This window comes from Cladophialophora carrionii (genome assembly GCF_000365165.1).
Source record: "Cladophialophora carrionii CBS 160.54 unplaced genomic scaffold supercont1.1, whole genome shotgun sequence".
Classification (NCBI taxonomy): Eukaryota; Fungi; Ascomycota; class Eurotiomycetes; order Chaetothyriales; family Herpotrichiellaceae; genus Cladophialophora; species Cladophialophora carrionii.
The window spans coordinates 964,201-983,044 of NW_008481816.1; the positions used below are offsets into that span (position 1 = coordinate 964,201).

General features: G+C 53.6%; 7 protein-coding genes across 7 annotated transcripts; 2 read left to right on the top strand and 5 right to left on the bottom strand.

Annotated features, from left to right (window-relative positions):
- Nucleotides 1–797: 797 nt before the first annotated feature.
- On the bottom strand, nt 798–3,165 carry G647_00350 (uncharacterized protein; the record flags this gene model as incomplete). Its single annotated transcript, XM_008723753.1, has 5 exons — nt 798–1,288; nt 1,342–1,410; nt 1,461–2,027; nt 2,230–2,280; nt 2,337–3,165. 5 exons carry the CDS (start codon nt 3,163–3,165, stop codon nt 798–800), a joined length of 2,007 nt encoding a protein of 668 aa, XP_008721975.1.
- Nucleotides 3,166–4,023: 858 nt separating this feature from the next.
- G647_00351 (uncharacterized protein) lies at nt 4,024–6,720 on the bottom strand (the record flags this gene model as incomplete). The annotated part of the gene is made up of 1 exon (XM_008723754.1): nt 4,024–6,720. The coding sequence occupies one exon, from the start codon at nt 6,718–6,720 to the stop codon at nt 4,024–4,026; it is 2,697 nt and encodes an 898-aa protein (XP_008721976.1).
- A 1,095-nt stretch (nt 6,721–7,815) lies between these two features.
- On the top strand, nt 7,816–9,755 carry G647_00352 (uncharacterized protein; the record flags this gene model as incomplete). Its single annotated transcript, XM_008723755.1, has 5 exons — nt 7,816–8,536; nt 8,627–8,773; nt 8,856–8,967; nt 9,054–9,183; nt 9,291–9,755. The coding sequence occupies 5 exons, from the start codon at nt 7,816–7,818 to the stop codon at nt 9,753–9,755; spliced, it is 1,575 nt and encodes a 524-aa protein (XP_008721977.1).
- A 554-nt stretch (nt 9,756–10,309) lies between these two features.
- Nucleotides 10,310–13,273, bottom strand: G647_00353 (uncharacterized protein; the record flags this gene model as incomplete). Its single annotated transcript, XM_008723756.1, has 3 exons — nt 10,310–12,556; nt 12,610–12,744; nt 12,797–13,273. The coding sequence occupies 3 exons, from the start codon at nt 13,271–13,273 to the stop codon at nt 10,310–10,312; spliced, it is 2,859 nt and encodes a 952-aa protein (XP_008721978.1).
- A 729-nt stretch (nt 13,274–14,002) lies between these two features.
- G647_00354 (uncharacterized protein) lies at nt 14,003–14,977 on the bottom strand (the record flags this gene model as incomplete). Its single annotated transcript, XM_008723757.1, has 1 exon — nt 14,003–14,977. One exon carries the CDS (start codon nt 14,975–14,977, stop codon nt 14,003–14,005), a length of 975 nt encoding a protein of 324 aa, XP_008721979.1.
- Nucleotides 14,978–15,817: 840 nt separating this feature from the next.
- Nucleotides 15,818–16,794, bottom strand: G647_00355 (uncharacterized protein; the record flags this gene model as incomplete). The annotated part of the gene is made up of 3 exons (XM_008723758.1): nt 15,818–16,197; nt 16,245–16,300; nt 16,355–16,794. 3 exons carry the CDS (start codon nt 16,792–16,794, stop codon nt 15,818–15,820), a joined length of 876 nt encoding a protein of 291 aa, XP_008721980.1.
- A 656-nt stretch (nt 16,795–17,450) lies between these two features.
- Nucleotides 17,451–18,842, top strand: G647_00356 (uncharacterized protein; the record flags this gene model as incomplete). Its single annotated transcript, XM_008723759.1, has 3 exons — nt 17,451–17,766; nt 17,824–18,760; nt 18,815–18,842. 3 exons carry the CDS (start codon nt 17,451–17,453, stop codon nt 18,840–18,842), a joined length of 1,281 nt encoding a protein of 426 aa, XP_008721981.1.
- Between the last annotated feature and the right edge of the window lie 2 nt (nt 18,843–18,844).

Genomic DNA, 18,844 nt, shown 5'->3' on the forward strand with positions numbered 1-18,844 from the left:
TCGATTTTCCCGTGGGTTTGTCCAGGCCATACCGATCAACCATGAGTAATGCACACGTACTTCTTGACCACGTCTGTGGAGGTGTGTTGTGCAACTCCACGGTCGGCCCCGACTCGAGCGTTCGCCGAAGTCAGGCGTCGTACGTTCTCCAGCAGCGACTTCCACTGGTCTCTCAGACGCTAGGGCAAGTAGAGGAAAATACCCGCGCTCCACGATTTGTTTCATCTGAACCCGGCTACCCGGTTAGCAGATAACTCTGGACATTGGCTGCTGGCAGCCAGGAATGTGCTCAGTTCGATATGCCTTCCAATCTATATCATATGCAGTGCACCTCCTGTCAGGGTCTAGCCAGGGAACAAGAGAGGCGGCAAGTTCTATCGGCATGAGCGGAATTCTTGCTCGACATTCCTGATGATCTCTCGTCCGTCCAGGTCTCTCCGAGCCTGCTAGCGAATCAAATCTCCGGAAGGGCCGCCCTATTGTCTGCGTCCAAGTCCCATCGGATTGAATGTGGTAACTATTAGCCTCTACAAGATTCCAGCAGACGTCCAAGGGCGGCGCAGTGTCAAAAAGTGCGACTGAACGTCTGACCACGATGCTGCCAGTAATGTTTGTAGACTACGGAACCCCCTATTCACGCCCAGCCTTGCCGAGCGTCCGGGGCGGCATCGCAAGGCTGACGACTACCTACTAACCAGCGCATCTGACACCATCACACATGCATGCCTCTAGGTTCTCTTCTGCTTTCGAGGCCACCACACAACCACACGCACTCAAGCGGGATGGTGTGTCGACAATTACTCCGCATCCATTCTCTCAAAAACAGGCATCACAGCCAAGGGACAATCCACCACGGTAACCACGCCTCCTTCGAGGACGTCCGGATTTCGAACTTGGCCGTCATCAAACCTCTTCCACTTTGCACCTTTCGGCAGATAGACCTTTCTCTTAGTGATGCCCTTATACATGACCGGTGCGACAAGATATTTGCCGCCAAACATGTACTGGTCCTCCACTTCCCAACACTCTTTATCCTGGGGAAATTCCAAGAATAGTGGCCGTATGACAGGTGTGCCTTTTTCATGCGCTTCGGTCATGAGGCCACGGATATATGGCCGAAGTTTCTCGCGCAGGAAAAGGTATTTCTTCATGATCTCGTAGCACTCTTCGCCATAGCACCAGATCTCATTAGGTGCACCAGAGAGACATGTCGCGCCTCCAGTCGTGCCGTGTTGAGGTTGCTTGGGCTCGCGGTCACCATGAAGGCGGAAGACAGGGCAAAAGCAGCCTGCACCATCATATTCAGCTGGGTGGACGACGACAACTCAGACCGCATCTTACCGTATTGGAACCATCTCGTGCAGAGCTCGCGAAAGTCGGCATGCTGGGGGTTGCCGCCGTGAAATCCGCCTGCCTGAGTCAGCATTGCTCTCTGAATTACGGCCGAGACAAAGACCTACCGATATCTGTCGTCCACCAAGGAATACCGGCAATTCCAACATTTAATCCAGCCGCGAATTGATCCCGAAAGCTCTCCCAACTGCTCGCAATGTCACCGCTCCACAGCAAAGTGCCAAACTTCTGGCTTCCAGCCCACGCACAGCGGATGAGGTTGCAGATCTCCTGTTGCTTCCCATCTTGCCTCATCCCTTCAAAGAAAGTCCTCGCGTACTCCACTGGATAAGCATTTCCGGAGCTCAACACACTCCCACTGTGATATCGGTAAATGTCAAAGTCATATACGTTGTACTCCGGTTCCGCTTCATCGAGCCAGAACATCTTAACTCCCTTGTCGTAGTAATTCTTTTTCGCCGTGCGCCATACAAACTCTCGAGTGGCGGGATTGGTAAAGTCAGCATGGACTGTCTCGCCCTGGAAATCCATAGATATGCGCAGTCCACGGTCCTGTCTGATCAACATGCCCTGCTCCAGCATGAAGTCGTAGTTTTCCGAGCGTTTGTCGACGGTGGGCCAGATCGAAACGAGGAGTTGGACATCCATTGATTGGAGTTCCTTGATCATGGCGTCTGTGACGGGAGACTCACGGCATTTCGTCAGAACTGCATTCTTCCACTTTGACAGTTGGATCCTTTGCAGAGTGGGCTGATTTGAAGGAAAACTCAAATGCAGGTTTCGATTTTGCGGGTTCAAACGGGAACTGGAGTTCGGGCGATGGCTCTGCCGAAGACTCCTTCCACGTCGATAGGAGCCTACGCATGGCTGACTCACCGGGATCTTTCCAATACGTCGGGTCAAACTTCCATTCGCCTTGCTTTGGCCCTAGTCAAATGTCGTCAGCCATCACACAATTGCAAACGAGGACGGAACGAGCGTACAATGGAAGAAGTCCACCACAATCACATCCAAGGGCAATCCCCGCTTCTTGTACTCTCGCGCAACATCCAGGAGCTCTTCTTGAGTCTGATATCTCAACTTGCACTGCCAAAAACCAAGACCGTACTCCGGCATCATTGGAACTTTGCCTGTGACATCGGCGTATGATTCAATGATCTGGGCTGGCGTGTCGCAAGCAACGATCCAATAGTCGAGGACCCTTGTCGAATACGCCTCGAAGCTCATCGTGTTCTTTCCTAGGACGGCTCGGCCAACGGCAGGATTGTTCCAGAGCATACCATATCCGAGATTCGACAGCATGAATGGAACGCTTGCTTGGGAGTTGCGCTGGGCCATCTCTAGGTCGGAGCCTTTGAGGTCGAGGAACGGCTGTTGGTACTGGCCCATGCCGTAGATCTTCTCTTTGCGGTCAATGGACTCAAGTCGATACGTCAAGTGGTAGTCGCCCCCAAGCAACGGCTTGAACTCTCGTGCTTCAACCATCAAGGCACTGCACTTTGGATCCTCGACATCGGCACGGTTGCGGTGATACTCTTCCAGAAGCCGCTCGCCCTTGGCATTCGTGATGATTATCTTTCCGGCCTTGGAGATTGTCGCCGTGATGTTGCCGTTCGTGATGGATGCGTGGTCGCCAGGAACCGAGATAGAGACATCTGTCCTTGGTGGCGTGATGGTCAGAGCCCAGTTCTCTGGCGGCAGAGTGTGGAACCTCGTGGCACGCACCCGGAGAGCATTTGGACCCCATGGTTCAACCTGTACATGTTCTGAGTCGTAGGTGTAATGAAGTCGATCGTCCTTGGAGAGTAACATGGCTCTTGAGTTCCAGGGCTGAAGCCGTAACGTCTGCAAAGCTTCCTTTGAACGTACAGTAGTGACAGCGTGGTCGACGTTGGGGGAGGTTCCAGGCTACGGTCGAAGAGGAAAAGAGAGATTGTGCCTCCGTTCCACGTGGGAAGGTTCTTGCAAGACATCCATGTTACCGATCAACCCCGGGCTTCTACTTTTGGCCATGCCGCCCGGCTGAATTGCGGAGATGGTCGCGATATCAGGCACATTATCGGATGTCCACCAGTCCGGGTATTGGTGGCTGGTACCTGTTATGCTCTAGTGTATATCTTAGTTCTCGTCGCTTCTCCACACATATGAGCATAATTCAGATCATGCTTACTGATAGGCTGAGCAGCATCGAGGCGCGGCCTGGGACACGTTGTTCTTGAGAGGATGGAGTCGTGCCACCGCGCAATCTCTTGGCCGTTCGATTCTGTTGGCTCCTTCCGGACACATGTTCATAAGCCGCATTCGCCAACCCGAACAAATGGCGGAACTTGCTGGTCAGATCCTGCGTGTCGTGTTGAATCGGGAGGAGAAAGTTGAAATTTCCCGCCGGAGTTTTGCCTCAAAGAGGAAGGTGTGACGCAGCCTGCAGCCTTGTTTGCGCTTACTCACGTGTCAGGCTGTACTTACTTCCCCTTCACGTCCAGTACTACCTCGTACACGCCGGAGAAGTCTACAAGACTCTAAGATAAGCCGGCATCGTGTGGCCTGATCGACCAGGTGCACATTGCTGACCAGAACGCTGAGTGCTCAACATAATCCAACACTGCATTCCTTACAGAGCTATCCAAGACCTGGTCTTTCGAACCGAAAATCCTGAACTACCTGTGGACCTTACGCCTTTCTCCTAACCGTCAGGTCATCCAAGACATCGCCTGTCGTCCCTTGACCTCTTTTAGTCTCTGCGACCTTGAAGGCCTGTCCTTCCCCGCCGACATCCAGGCCCTTCTCAGCTCGTTCATAAGCCTTGTCAGTCCGATCAGTCAAGATCTTCAGTTCATCTTCGCCTAATATTGATCTCTTCCTGCCTGTTGAGGTGGCTCCATCGTCTTCGTCTTCCAGGTGTGCGACATCGTACTTCTCAAACTCGTCATTCACTAACACTCCCTTGATGTCATCCACTTCCGCGCCCGACGAAAGAAGAGACCTGAACTTGCCCTTCTGGATGACCAACTTCTCGAGCTTGCGCTTTGAGTCGGCCTTGAAGAGCAATGTCTCCTCCACCGTCCCGCGTGTAGCTAGCCTATACACAATTACAGGCTTCGTCTGCCCAATACGATGTGCGCGGTCCATGGCTTGTAAATCTTGCTGCGGATTCCAGTCCGAGTCGAACAGAACAACAGTGTCGGCTGCAGTGAGGTTGATTCCCTGGCCACCAGCCCGAGTGGAGAGGAGAAACAAGTTATAGGACCTGTCCGTGTTGAAGCTTGTGATCTGAGCATAGCGATCTTCCTGCGCGACAGAGCCGTCGATCCGACATGCTTTCCAGCCACGCAGGTCAGCTGCATAGGTTTCCAGAATGTCGAGCGTGGTTTTGAATTGGCTGAAAATAAGGACTTTGTGACCAAGCTTGAAGAGTCGAGGCAGAAGTGTGTCAAGCAGGAGGATCTTGCCTGAGGCTCTGACGAGGCTTTCGTCGACTTGCGGGAAGTCGCCGGATTCCTCTTCGGCAAGCGTAGTCGGTTTCCAGGGCCAGTAGAAGTTGTGCGGGCTGTTGCATGCAAGCCGGAGTTGTAAAACAGGGTTTTGCAGCTTTTTGGCCGACATTTCCTTCTTCGCGAGTTTGAGGGTTCGAGCACGCTCGAGCTCTTCTGCTTCGTCGGACGAGATGTCTCGCGAGTCGAGGCCAGGCGATGCACGATCGAGGCTGAGCCCTTCTTCACCTTTTTCTATTCGACGCAGACGATCGTTGAACTCACTGTCGGTCACATCGCGATAGCTGGTGCGGGCCGCTTTCCGACCTCGCCGAATAGAACCATTTGACGCGACTGATGCAGGCGTCGAATCTCGACTGGGCTTGATGTTCTTCGCTGGCGTGGAGCGACCGCTACAGTTTGCCTTGCGCTTGAGGGAAGCGGTTCGGCTCTTTGCCTCGATCCGCTCGACTGCTTTGTCTTCGAGATATGACCTGCTGGAACCGGCAAGGATTTCTCGGTAGAGCTCCTTCTGTTCTGATGTCAATGGGGCGTACAGAATGTATTCTCGCTTCTTAGGGAGAGACGACTCAACGTCGGTTTTGACGCGTCGAAGCAAGAATGGCTTGAGGATGGCGTGCATGGTGGAAACCAGGTTGTTCTTGCGCTTCAGAGACTTGCCATCAGCCTCCTTCTTGTCCTCTAAGACACTCGAGAAGTCGAACCACTTTTCGAAACTGTCGAGGTCATTGAAAACTTCCGGTAACAAGAAATGCAGCAGTGACCAGAGTTCGGCGATGTTATTCTGAAGCGGCGTGCCGGTGATCAGCAGGCGATTTGCAGAGTTGTATGTCATCAGCTCCTTGACCAGCTTGCAGTTCATATTCTTCAGACGATGTCCTTCATCCACGACTATGTATCTCCACTGGTAATTGGCCAAGAACTTCTTGTCGTTCATGCAGATTTCATAGCTCGTGACGACGACCGGGAACTCCCACTTGCTCTGGTCCTGGAGTTTCATCCTCTTTCGCCTCATTGCATCACGGTCGTCCTTGCTGCCATGGTACAGAAGAGTGTTGATGGTGGGAGTCCAGTGCTTGAATTCTTCAACCCAGTTCCGCACGGTGCTCAACGGAGCCGCAATCAGGAAAGGACCGGAGATGTTGTTCTCCTTGAAGAACGCAATCATTGAGATGGCCTGCAGCGTCTTCCCGAGGCCCATTTCATCCGCCAGAATCCCGCTCAGGCCATTCATCCAGAGCGACTTCAACCACTCCAAGCCTTCGAGCTGATATCTCTTCATCTGGCCGCCCGTGACCAGAGAGGGTTGTTCAGTGGCAACAAGATCCTGAGCGCCGAGCCCTTCCCCCTCGTACTCATCTGCGGCTTCTGCCAGCGCCTCTTGAACTGTGGGCCCATCTTTGGCGGCCTTCACGGTCTGCGAGTCGAAATAGTCCACAATGCTCTTCTTGGCGGCATTGTTCTTCTTGGATGGCCGTCCGCGACTTCGAGTGGCCTTCTTCTCCTGCTCCTGCAAGTTTTCGCCGCTGTCAGCCTCTCCAGCAGCATGCGCCCTCGATGATCGTCTCGTTGCGTTTTTCGTCTCTGAAGGTTTAGCTGCATCGTTCCTTTGCTTCGCAGCCGCCCTTCTCGCCTGCTCTTGATTTTGCTCCTGCTGTTGCTTCATCTTGTCCGCCATGATCGCAACAAACACAGAGCTTGTCTTCAGAAGGTTGGTGAGCGCGCGAGACTTGTGGTCCATCGCTTCATCGTCCTCCCCATCCACTCCCATCTGATTCTCGCTCTTGACCATTGGGTCCTCGGTGGTGTCAGACTTCGGCTGCTTAGGACTCGCATCCATTGGTGATGATGCTGGTGTGCTTTTGGCATTCGACATGGCTGGTGTTGTCGGCTCTGAAGTGGACGAGCTTGTAGACATGTTCGTGGCAGGTAAGGCCTTGGTCAAAGCGCAAGAGACAGTAGGGCGCGCTCCAGCTGAGGCTTTAGGACGCCGGAGGAAGGATTGCTCAGCAAACGAAGCCGGATACGCGCATCAAACGCACCACCCTCGCTTTTACTTTGTTTGCTTCAGGGCCGATTCATGGGCAAGAGGATGCCACGGGCTTGCATTGGCCTAGCTACTGGAATGCCAGGCTCGCATCCTGCGGCTATCATTCAGCCACGGCCAGAATTGCCCCTTGCTTCGAAATTGTGGTGACGACACTATGAGAAGTGGCGAAACGCGTTGCCATCCACTTTACGCGGAGCGCGTCAATCGACGCTAAGATCTTTCCAAGAAGCTAGGTACGAGTACGAGTACGAGTACGACGACTCGGTCCGTTTGTACGGTCGCGCCGAACAAAGGCCACGCAGCCTTTGAGCACGACGACCTTGTGGCTGCTAAACCAGAGCACATTTGCATCTTTTCATATCCTCGCCCCTCGAAAAATCAATCCACATGATACCTCAGCATGCGGACACAGCGATTTAACCCTTGGATTCATGACGATGACCCATCTCCGAGAAGGGCGAAAGTCGCGTACATCCGAACACCGGGAACAAACTGCGTGCAGGCGCAGAGTCGGCCATCACGCACTTGTAACTGCTCAAGACACCAAAATGTTTCCATGATGCCAATCATCTAGCTGTTTGTCTGAAGATACAATGCGTTGTCATCCAGCGGCTTGTCTGGAGTACACGGTACATACAGTAGCTGTTTCGGTGGGACGGACGGCCACCTTCAACCTCGGCTTGCGGCGGTTGTCAGCATGGAACATGGAGCATGGACCGAGTCAATCCTCGTGTAGAACGGACCGAGTATGGAGTACTGTAATGCTCCCTACAAACAATTCATACATACCTTGATATCAGAATGACAAAGATACGATAGATGCTATTTTATATGTTCCCATCCTGAAAAGGTATCCTACCTGATCTTGAACAGCCTAAAACCCGTCTTGCTTCTAATACCCTCGACGTGACAAGCAGCACGATGTCCCAAATCCCCATCATAGTCGGCGTCGGCGACTTCGTCAATCGCTCAACATCCCTCGCCGACGGCCACGAACCACTAACACTGATTCTCAACGCCATAACCGTCGCCCTAAGCGACACCGATCTCCCGGACGACAAACGACAACAACTCCAATCCGCCATCGACAGCATCGACGTCGTGCGGACATGGACCTGGCCCTACGACGATCTCCCGGGGGACATCAGTCGGAGATTAGGCGTCGATGCACGACACCGGTTCTACAGCGACCACGGCGGGAACAAGCCGGCCAAACTATTCGACCAGGCCGCACGGAGGATCTCGAGAGGCGAAACCAAAGTCGCCATCATTACGGGCGGCGAGGCGTTGGCTTCACTGTCGGCGTTCGCGGCGGCCAAGAAGCTGCCGCCGCCAGGCTGGACCAAGACAAAGGAAACCGTCAACTCGGTCTTCACACCCACAGGCCGAGATCTGGGCAAAGACATTGGCGCCGTGCATTCGATCGGTGCCCCTATCCACGTGTACCCGCTGTTTGAGAACGGGTTCCGCGCGTACCGCAAGCAATCCATAGCCGCCAACCACGAGGAATCTGCCCAGCTGTATGCTGAATTTGCAAAGGTCGCGGAGAAGCAACCCTATGCCTGGAACTACGGCAAGCCAGCCGCGAGCAAGGAGGTGATCGGCACAGTCACCAAGAGGAACAGGATGATTTGTTTTCCTTGTACGTCCCGCCCCGTTGCCTGTGGTATGGCAGACCAAACGACAAGCGTTGTGGGGGTGACTCAGGATAAACGCTGACCTGGCACGACAGATCCGCTGCTGATGAACGCCTTCAACACGATCAACCTTGCCGGTGCTTGTGTGCTGACTTCGGTCGCGTACGCGGAGGAACTGGGCATTCCAAGGACGAAGTGGATATACGCCCTGGGCGGTGCTGGCACGCAGGACAGCGATCATTGTACGAGTTCCACCCACCTGCCCGCCTTCCCTGTCTCTTGGTATTTCGTATCGCCTTGATACGGTCTAACTGACCGATGCAGTCTGGGAGCGTCCGAACTACCATTCCAGCCCGTCCATCTCGCGCTCCATCGACGCCGGCCTGCACGTGTCCGGCCTCGCGAAGGAAGATATCGACCTATACGACTTCTACTCGTACGTTTCTTCCACCCCTCTGCACCCCCACACCACCGTGTGATCAAATCTTTCCCTTTCACTAACGCAACACGCGTCACTTGCAGCTGTTTCCCAATCGTCCCCAAGATCGCGGCCCATCATCTCAATCTCCCAATCACGGGCGGCCCAAAACCACTCACCATCCTCGGCGGGCTGACCAGCTTTGGCGGCGCCGGGAACAACTACTCCATGCACGTACGTGTCTTTATCTTACTTTCTCCTTTGGCGGTTTCCTTTTGTATTGTCTTTGTGTATACTCTTTTCTTCCGCTATTCTTACATCCTTGGTTCGTGATACTATAGGCCATCACCGAAATGACCCGCCGTCTCCGTGCCGGCCACGGTCGCCACGGCCTGATTCTCGCCAACGGCGGCGTGATGACGTACCAGCACGTGCTCTGCTTGTCGACCATGCGGCGGAAAGCCGGACAGCCGTATGCCCAGGCAGATCCCCTGCCCGAGTATGTGAGCGGGATATCTGTACCGAAGGTGGTGGCGCGTGTGGAGGTGGAAGGGAACGGCGAGACTGACGCTGTCGTCGAGACGTATACCGTCGAATTTCACCGCGATGGCACGCCTCTTCGGGCATATATTGTGGGCCGCCTGAAGAGCAACAATCATCGGTTTGTTGCCAACCACGGCGACGAGGAGACGTTGAAGCAGTTTTCCTCCTGGGAGGGGGAGAAGATCGGACGGCCAGGGCGTGTAAGAAATGACGGGACGAGAAACCTCTTCATTTTGAAGAGAGAGGGTCTGGGCAAGTTGTAGGAAGTTACGAGGCCGGTGAGGGGAGATTCTTCTCATTTTGCTTCTCAGCGCTTTGGGCTACCTAGCTAGGGCGGGGAGGTACATGAAGACTGCTTTGCAGCGTTTGAGGCGCTTCAGCCCTTCTCTGCCAGGTTGACCGTCCACCTCCACTGTCATTGTCATTGTTGACTTCGATCAAGCCAACCATATTCACTGTTGCCTGGTGTCATTGGGCTCCTACGTGTTGCCGTTGTCGCCTTTGATCATCAAACTCCATTGTCATAGTCATTGTCACCTTTGACCAGGCCCCGCTTCCAATGTCAATATCGCCATCGATCGATCTCCAATGTCACTGTCGCCTTCCTTGCTGATCTCAATACTTAATACATGTGTTTCTGTGGGTGTCTCATGGATGAGCCAACGACGGTGTTTCCGACACAGCACAACAGCGTTATTCAAGAACTATGATGTACCGGTCGGTTCCGTCGACTTTTTCCTGTGATCCAACAACCTTCTGCGTCTTACTTGGACTGATGTGTCAATCATCAGCCATTCAGCCGCGTTGGCCGCCAACATCAAATCTCTTCCTCACGCTTCTCGGCGTTCACCACGAGCTTTCTGGCCAATCTAGCCGACCTTCGCAGCTTGACTGCCTTCTCCTCGATGGACTCAGGCGTAGCAGAGAGCCCGATGGCAGAAGTGGGTGGTTGAGCAATCATGATAGTGCCCATGCTGAAGCCACTGCCATGGACAGATGCTGAGTCTCGGCCGGAAGAGAAAGAGGTAGGAGTTTTGCTGCGTGGACCGACGATGAGCTTGAGCTTCTGTGTCTTGTTCTTGGTCTTCTTGCTGGTCCCTGTCGCGATGCTGCTCTCCTCGCTGGTATCCTCGTGGTTAGTTTCACCCGTCCCACTGGCTTCAGGTGTAGGGATATTCTGAAGGAGATGCAGTTCTGCAACTGGGGTCAAAGGTGTCGACACGGCAATGTCTCCTCCCTTGGGAGTGTCCACGGTGCCAAAGGCTGGGACTTTGCCACGCAGGCGGTGCTTGACTGGTCGGAGAAGCGCTCGGAACTCTGGTAGATCTGCATTCTCGGAAATGGCAGAGAAAGTGGGAGATGGTAGCGGTCGGTGAGCTATTACGCCTTTCGGGAGATAGTTGTTGGCAAAGTCACCGCTAAGTTCGCCAGCTCCAATGTCCGAGAACATATTTGTCGCCTGGGTTGGAGTAATATCCCCTCTAGTAATGTTCTTCGGACCATTCCCAGATTCGTGGGCCTTATCTGTTTCGGTATGAAGACGATCCATACTGTCAATGCCAGCAGACACGAGCCCATGTGCATGTGTCGCGTGAGTATCAGCGACCTCCACGCGAGGAGCCTTGCGAGCACCCGGACGAATCTCCGACTGGGATGATTTTCGCTTTGGATGGTCGGGAGCGGCCTTGACCAGACGGTGAAGATTGTCAACATGGTTAGTCGGAGCACGAGCTGCAGGGATAGCGAAGACGCTGTCAGCTGCGCTGGCAGCAGCCGAGGTCGAGGGAAGTCCCATGACCAGACCGCGACTGAAGCCGGACATCGTGGTAGAGAACGGCAGGGCTCTAGAAGAAACAGTCTGAGGGGCATGGACGCTACCGTTCTGGGCTACATCGGACATCGCTGTACTCTTGAAGGGATCCGCAGAGATCGTGGGATTAGCTGCCTTTGGCGGCGCGTTTCGAAGCACTTGAGCCAAGCCATCTTTGTTGTCGATCTTGAGAACCAAGCGCAGAGAGGCCGGCGCAGGGGTTGAGGTCGATTGATTTTGCACGGTCTCATCTCCTCTCTTCTCATGACCGTTCTGTTGAGCGCGGCTACCTCTAGCACGCTGCAGCGCATTCTTTGGCTTCATGCTTGATGGCAGATCTTGATGAGAGTCTGTCTTGCCGGAGGGTTTTGCGATTGGCTGGCCCAGTGCAGAAGGCGTATCTTGGGAACTCAAGTGGGATCGTGGGTTTCGTCGAGAAGCAGGGTTTCTGGCTCCTGTAGGCACTGGTTGGACGATGTCTTGTGCGCTCTGCTGTCCAGTCTGAGGAGGAGTGCTTGACTCGCCAGGCGTAGAGACCTGGGCAAGGGGATGACGTTGTCGTCCTGCTCGCTCAGTTCTCTGATCGACCAATGCTCGAGCAGCTGAAGCGGCTGGATCAGAAGGGAGGGCCGGCCGACCATGCAAGGCTGGGTGGCGACGAGCATTTCTCGCTGCAACTGCTCTACCGCTCGGCATAATACCATGAAGGAGTCCAGGTCGTGGGCGGAACTGACGCATAGCCGCATTCTGCACTGCACCATACAATGGTCGCCAGGCGTTTGCCAATGGAGTCGTGCGCGTGCTTGGCACATAAGGGACAAATTGACGATATCCGCTGCCATGCGGATCTAGCACCCATTGTCCCATAAAGGCGAGTGAGAGGTTATGATCCATCAAGAACTTTCTGGCAAGGCGGACTTCACCATCGAAGGCCCAGTCGTACTTGCAGACGAAGGTGAAGTACTCGGCGTACTCTTGGAAGATGTCGGGGTCAATGATCTGGGAGTCCTGCATGTCCGGCCGGATGCCTGGGATGGGCATGCTGATGCTTGCGCAGAAAGCCCAGAGGTCTACGAGCGAAGCTGGATGGATAGCTCGCAAGCCAACAGCATGCTCGATCTGAGCAATTTGAGTCGCATTCATGCCCAAGGCTCGACTTATGTATCCGGGGTGCACAGGATATTCTTTCATAGCTTTGTAGATGTGGTACTGCATTGAAAGAGGCAATTCGTTCCATTTGACTTGCTGCACCACCTGCGATGAATGGATCAGTTAAAAGTCTCGATTGCCAAGGACAGTTGCCTTACGCGAGGGCCATTGCTTGTTGACATCGCGGTTGCTGCCGCATCTTGGTTCCCAATTGCCTGCGCCACACCGCTGCTGGATATGTGCTCGCTGGGGGTCGAAACATACTCGACAGTCTGGGCATCAATGCTGACAGTCTACCAAGCACCAGTTAGTCACGGTTTCCATTGATGAGGAAGTTTGTGTTACCTGAGTGGTAGTGGTTGAGGATGTCGCGACTGTCGCTTTGTCTTGGTTAGTTATTGCCCGCGCCATGGCATTGTCAGCTGATCCGTCGTTCTGAGTCACTTTCTTGTGAGTCTGGTCTTGCTGAGTCTCGTCTTGCTCGACTTTCACACCGATCTGGCTTGTCTGAACCTGAGAATCTTCCTGTCGATGAATGGCCGAAGTAACGCCGGCGAGGCTGCCTTCGTTAGGGATGGAGTTCTCTGTCACGTTGTCACCAGTAGTCGCCGCTTCAGATACATTTTTGTTTTCCACAGACATTGCCATTGATGTCAGTGGGAGAGAAGGAAAGGCGGCTGGAGGATTGTCAGGGTTGAAGGGGGTAGTGTTGGCTCTCATCAAACCAGGGTGTGCGGGTTTGGTGCCATTGCGGTTTTTTGGAGTCGCAGGCTCCTCGTCCTCAAGACGAGTAGGGATGGTGATGCTGGATCTCAGCTGCATGATTGCATATCGCCAGCTACGTGCGAAGGAGCGAAGAGGAGGAAGGTGTAAGTGAGCGAGAGAGGGAGAAGGAGAAAGAGAACGTGGGACGGAGACAGTAGTGAAGGCTCATGTCCATAGGTGAAAAATCGAAAGCGAAAGCCGCAATTTGTCGGACATTCGCTGTCTTGCCAGGCCCCACGTCTTTCTGTCAGTAACATCTAGTGCACAATCACTTTCGTCAATGTGCCATTCTGGACATGAAGTGCAATCGTGTCAGTTCATGCTCATCCAGATCTCGAACTTAGGAAAATGAGACCTACCCAAGGAGAAGTGGCCGACAGAGAAGTACCTCTGTGGGATGAGGGCAAAGCCCTTCCAGCAATCTACCTTCCATATGGCAACAACACACAGCAATCACCATTGATCCATTATCCATGTGCGCATTGGTCGCTTTCTTTCAAATCCTTCTCGTGCTTTCTTGGGACAGCTCAAGCGTCCCCAGAGAGCTTGCTTGGTGTTCCAACGACGCCTGTTGCTCCTGCGGCCGCTCCCAGGATATGTTTGGCTTCGAAATCGATGACAGGAGTGATTGCTGCGGTGAACGCCATCGGGCACAACTACCAAGACCGACTACCGCATGGAATTGGCTATTGCGCCTTTTCGAGAATCGTATCTCGGGGCGATCCAGTGTTGTTCAGTTGGCCAAAACTACCCACACGTCTTTCATCACATGGTGAGTATCTGCCGTCAATCGGCAACGTCCACAAATGGGGCCACTCCTTCTCTAATGTCTGTCTCCATCAGTTGTCCGACGCCATTCCCAATCTCGTCATCCGAAGTGTAGAATTCATCAATATTGCGCTTACTAGGCCGCCGAGGTCGGTTCGCCACGTTTCCGTCATCGTTGGAGGGCATAATGAAGGGCATCACCGCGGAGTCTGCGTCGGAGACCTGACGTTCGGCGGTGGTGATTGTCTGCAAGTCCAGAAGAATGTTCTTCATGTCGTCTGACAAGGTGATGCAGAAGCGCTGAGACTGGATCATGTGGATGGCGGCAATAGCCTCCACCCCATAAACAACCATCAAATACGCGGCGACCAACAGGGCCGAACGATCGTTTCCGGACTCGCAGAAGATAAGGACCTTGCCCCTTACGTCGTGAATGTCCCGTATCGGGATCCTAGCACATGTGGCCTCGAGGTGGTCGTTGATGGCCCTGATGACTGGCTTGACGAGTGATATGAACTCGGCAGGGTGATCGAAGTCAAAAGTCCAGCTTGCTATACCCGCGCTTGAGGCAAAGGTGGCAGGATCGAGAAACGATTTGCGGGTTCTCACGGATTTCCCGGAACGAGCAGCCACAAGAAGAGTGATGCCGGTATCGCAGATGAATGCCGGATCCCTGGCGACACTGCTGGGTCCTAGAAACAGGAAAGGCAGGATCGCTTGAGCATTCCTGCGCATTTCATATTGCCAGGTGAGCATTGAATGTGCCAAGTCAAACCTGTGGCTGCTGACTAGAGCCCTCAGGAACTCGTGATTGCCATATTGTCTGGAAGTCCGATTGTAGGGCAGACCGTGAACGCGGAAGGTAGGCTTGCCATTCCGGTAGTTGAGGTCAGGTGGAGGAACATTAACCCGAGGAGCTTCGAGTCGTCGCTTGTCGCTGTACCCTTGAGCAGCGACATAGTGACCCGAATGACCCTCAGCCCAAGATGCCATGGTGACGGTAGAGCAGGAGCAGCAGTCCGACGGCGGTGTTTATTCCTGGGTGGCGGATCTGGAGGACTCTGTTGGAAGAAAGACTCCCAGCAACACTGGAACTACCGACTCTGAACAATACAAATGAGGTTGATTTCTCATCCTGCTTTCATTAGACGGAAGCGTGCATGCTGGTATTCAGTGAGGTGCACGGAGTATTGTCTCATGAGAATAGATCTTGGAAAGTGCAGCCGGCGATGTGAAGGGGAAGGCAGTCGATTGGTTGATTGCCAATCACCTCTCTCTGTCCGGTCAGTTACAGCGAACGTTGACAGGTAGGCGGTAGAACGACGTGCATATACGGCACCAGAGGACTATTGCAGCAGCATGTGGACCAGAAGCATTGGTTCAAAGATAGTCATCTTGGGGTCAACCGGACGAGAACCCTCGTGAAGAACTGTGAGACTGCGACAGAAGGGCAGCTGACAATAAGAGTGAAAGTGAAGGTGAAAGTGAACAAGTCGCGAGGTCGTGTGTTGCTTGATGCCTACCGTTGTCATTTTCATTTTCATTTTCACTTTCACGCTAATTAGCTAGTACGCACAGGCTGCCTAACAGCTCCTCACTTAAGGTTGATGCACTATCAAGAAGGCCTCAATTCAACTTCATTGTTGTGACACAAGGGTGCATGCCCCGAATAATTGTTAATAGAATCATCTCTTTCGCCATTTTAATGCTTGGGCTATGACTGAGTGGTAATGTACAGGAAGCATATATGGCATGAATCATCAGGCCGACAGCACTATTTTTATGTCGTCGTCTCATCATCCAGTCATAGTGGCCGTAGAACCGAGATATCGGTCATGGACCACTATCCTTCTTCTCTGGGTCGCGCTCCCCAGCATCGTGCTTGGGTGGCTGTTGTAGCTGCTTCCGCTTCTGCTTCTCTTGCTGCGATTGCTCTCGTTTGAACTGCCGCTGGATCTGCCACACGGCCCGTTCCACTTCACCACTCAGCTCGGGAACGCCTGTCACCTCGGCCACCAGATTGTGGCATTCTGCCGGAAGTATGATCTGCTCCGGAGGCGCAGTGCCATCCAAGACTTGACTCGGCGTGACAAAGGTGAAATCTGGGGCATCAGGCGCGACTTGCTCGTACAGATCTTCGATCTCTGGCGGCGAGACCGGGCGGTACAGTCTGTTATCGAGGATAAAATCTAGGTGATCTGAACCTTTCAGAGCTGTTTACTGGTAAGCACGACGCTGTTGCTATTCGAGCCGACATTACCTCTCCAGTGTGACCAACACCGATAAGCAGCATAGAAGAACGGTATATTAGGTATTCTGGTCCATTGTCAGTGACCCGGGTTTGAAATGCCAGACGAGTGTAGGTCATACATGGGTACCAGCGCAAACGGTATGCAAATTGGCATAGCCACCATGCTCCCAATGAACCGGTTCCAATGCAATTGTTTCCTCTCGCGGGCTAGCCTGGCCAGCACCTTTGGGACGTCCTCTTTGTGCATGACATTGCTGGGGAAGATCACATCGAATTTCTTCCCTTCTGTAATCTGCTCGGCCTGCAGTTTGGGGTTCGAGGGCGGAAAGCTCTTCAGTCCCCATTCTTGGTACGGGATGCGCTGCAGGCCCTGGTTACCGTAGTAAACGAGTGTCTTCCTCCATCCCTTTTTAGCAGTCTCCCACTGCGCCCATGTTTCCGCTGCCTTTTTAGTTATCCGGTCGGCGATACTCGGTTTGCTTGTCGGCTTCTCGATTGCTTTTTGGCAATAGACAAGGGCTTGTCGCGTGGTGAGAGGAAGGAGGATGATTTTGCGCATAGCCGCAACGCTTCAGAGGGAGGGCGCAAGAAAAGAAGACCACAACCCTCTGCAAAATCAAGGAAGCCTCGAGGGCGTCATGATTGGGATGGAACAAGTACTTCAAGAAAAGAATGACCGGGAATAACGGTGAAATTGGAAGCTCGACGACGATAATTGACACGACAGTAGATGAGGGTGTGAAGAACAAGCAGCTTCTGCGTGTAGCTTCACAGCTCACCAATTTTCCCAAGTCATCATGAAGTGGTGCCTTAGTTCCTCGCGCGTTGCGTCGCAATAATGTGAGAGCTGTTCGCTCAACGTCATGGCTAGATCTCATGCGATGATTCGCCCCAAATGAGGATCCCTGTCGCGCCGTCTGCAGCAACCGCAAGGCCCCATCCGCCAAGCGACTTCGGTGCCCAGATGGTTGGCAGCGTGGCAGCCGCTGTTTACTGCTTAGATGCTTTGGACAATCATTACCACTTCCAACATCACCTTCCACAAGGTTACTGGGTACATAAACACCACCCAGCTACGAAAGATCTAATTGCAAGCGTCGCGAAACCGAACATATCGACCGTGAACGCTGTCGTATCCGGGGCGGCGCTCGACACTCGACATGCACCTCCGCTGATTGCTAGGGACTGTACCTCGTGCCGCCCCGTGGGTTGGACATGGCGGATGAAGCGGGCTTCCCATGGCAGGCTCCGTCGAGAGATCCCGAGAAAGAGGCGGTTGTCACCGCAGAGCAGCAGGTCAACAATGTGCGCCCAGATGGAATGAAAGGGCAGGAAGCGCCAGCTTCGCCTGTGAAGATCACCACCGCACAGCAGAACATCCAGCCTCGCAAGCACAACAACTCGTTGCACGGGAGACCTCATAGTGGGTCAGTCAAAGGCCCTCCGAGAGTAAACCATTCGATTCTCACTGCGCCGTCCGATCCCATCACCTCCAAGCCCACCTCCCCTCTCCCGGTTCGAACGATTCCGCGTAAGTCATACCCGTGCGACAGGAGACAATAAGGAAGATGGTTAATCTTTGCAATAGCCTGGGTGAGGGACGCTGAAGAAGGCGACCTCGATGACCCTCAATTCCTCGTTCCGGACGCTCCGCATTCGGCCCTTGTTGCGCAACATCATTACAGCCCCTCAACCTCCAGACGACCGCTGCTAGGCGACCAGCAGCACCATGCAGATGGACTCTGCACACCTTCGACCCGTGCAAAACCTACACAGACCTCCAGATGGATGTCCTTTGCCCAACCTAGTGCCTATGCGCAGGAGAACTTCGACAGCGAAAAGGTGGACCAGGAATGGCTGAATCAGAATATGACCGACTATTCGAAGGCGTGGTTGGCCGATCACGATGATGACGACGTGGAGGACAGCAGCAGCCGATACCGCGCTTTCCGTCGGAAGAGGAAAGTTTGGTACAAGCGTGCTCAGTTCACCGTCTTACGGAACCCTTTCATACCTCTGATCTTCCGTATGATCGTTCTGGTCTTTGCTATTGCAGCCATGGCTCTTGGTGCTTCAATATACCATGAAACTGGCAAGATCACCAGATGCATCTCGCAACCACCAGGACAGCGCAACCCGGATTGTATCGAGCGCGTCGGGGCTACCGCCACGGACTACTACCGCGACCCGTCCGGTTTGATGGCCATTATTGTCGATGCCATTGCGATAGTATACACTGTCTACATCACTTACGATGAATACTTCTCGAAACCCCTGGGACTTCGACCTGCCAGGGCAAAAGTACGACTGGTGCTACTAGACTTGTTCTTTGTGGTGTTCCAGTCTGCCAATCTTGCCCTGAGTTTCGAATCTCTGACAGTGGACGAAGGGGCTTGTAAGGCTCCCACACAGCCAACGACAGCTGGCAGGTTTGATAAAGTCTGCGACAGGGCCGAGTCATTGAGCTCGGTGTTGTTGGTGTCACTCACTGCGTGGCTGCTAACATTCTCTGTCAGCGTATTGAGGTAAGCCTTGTCCCATCATTCGTTACGGCCTCTGCTAATGTGCATGAATTCCAGGCTGGTCGAACGGATCGACACGAAGTGAAA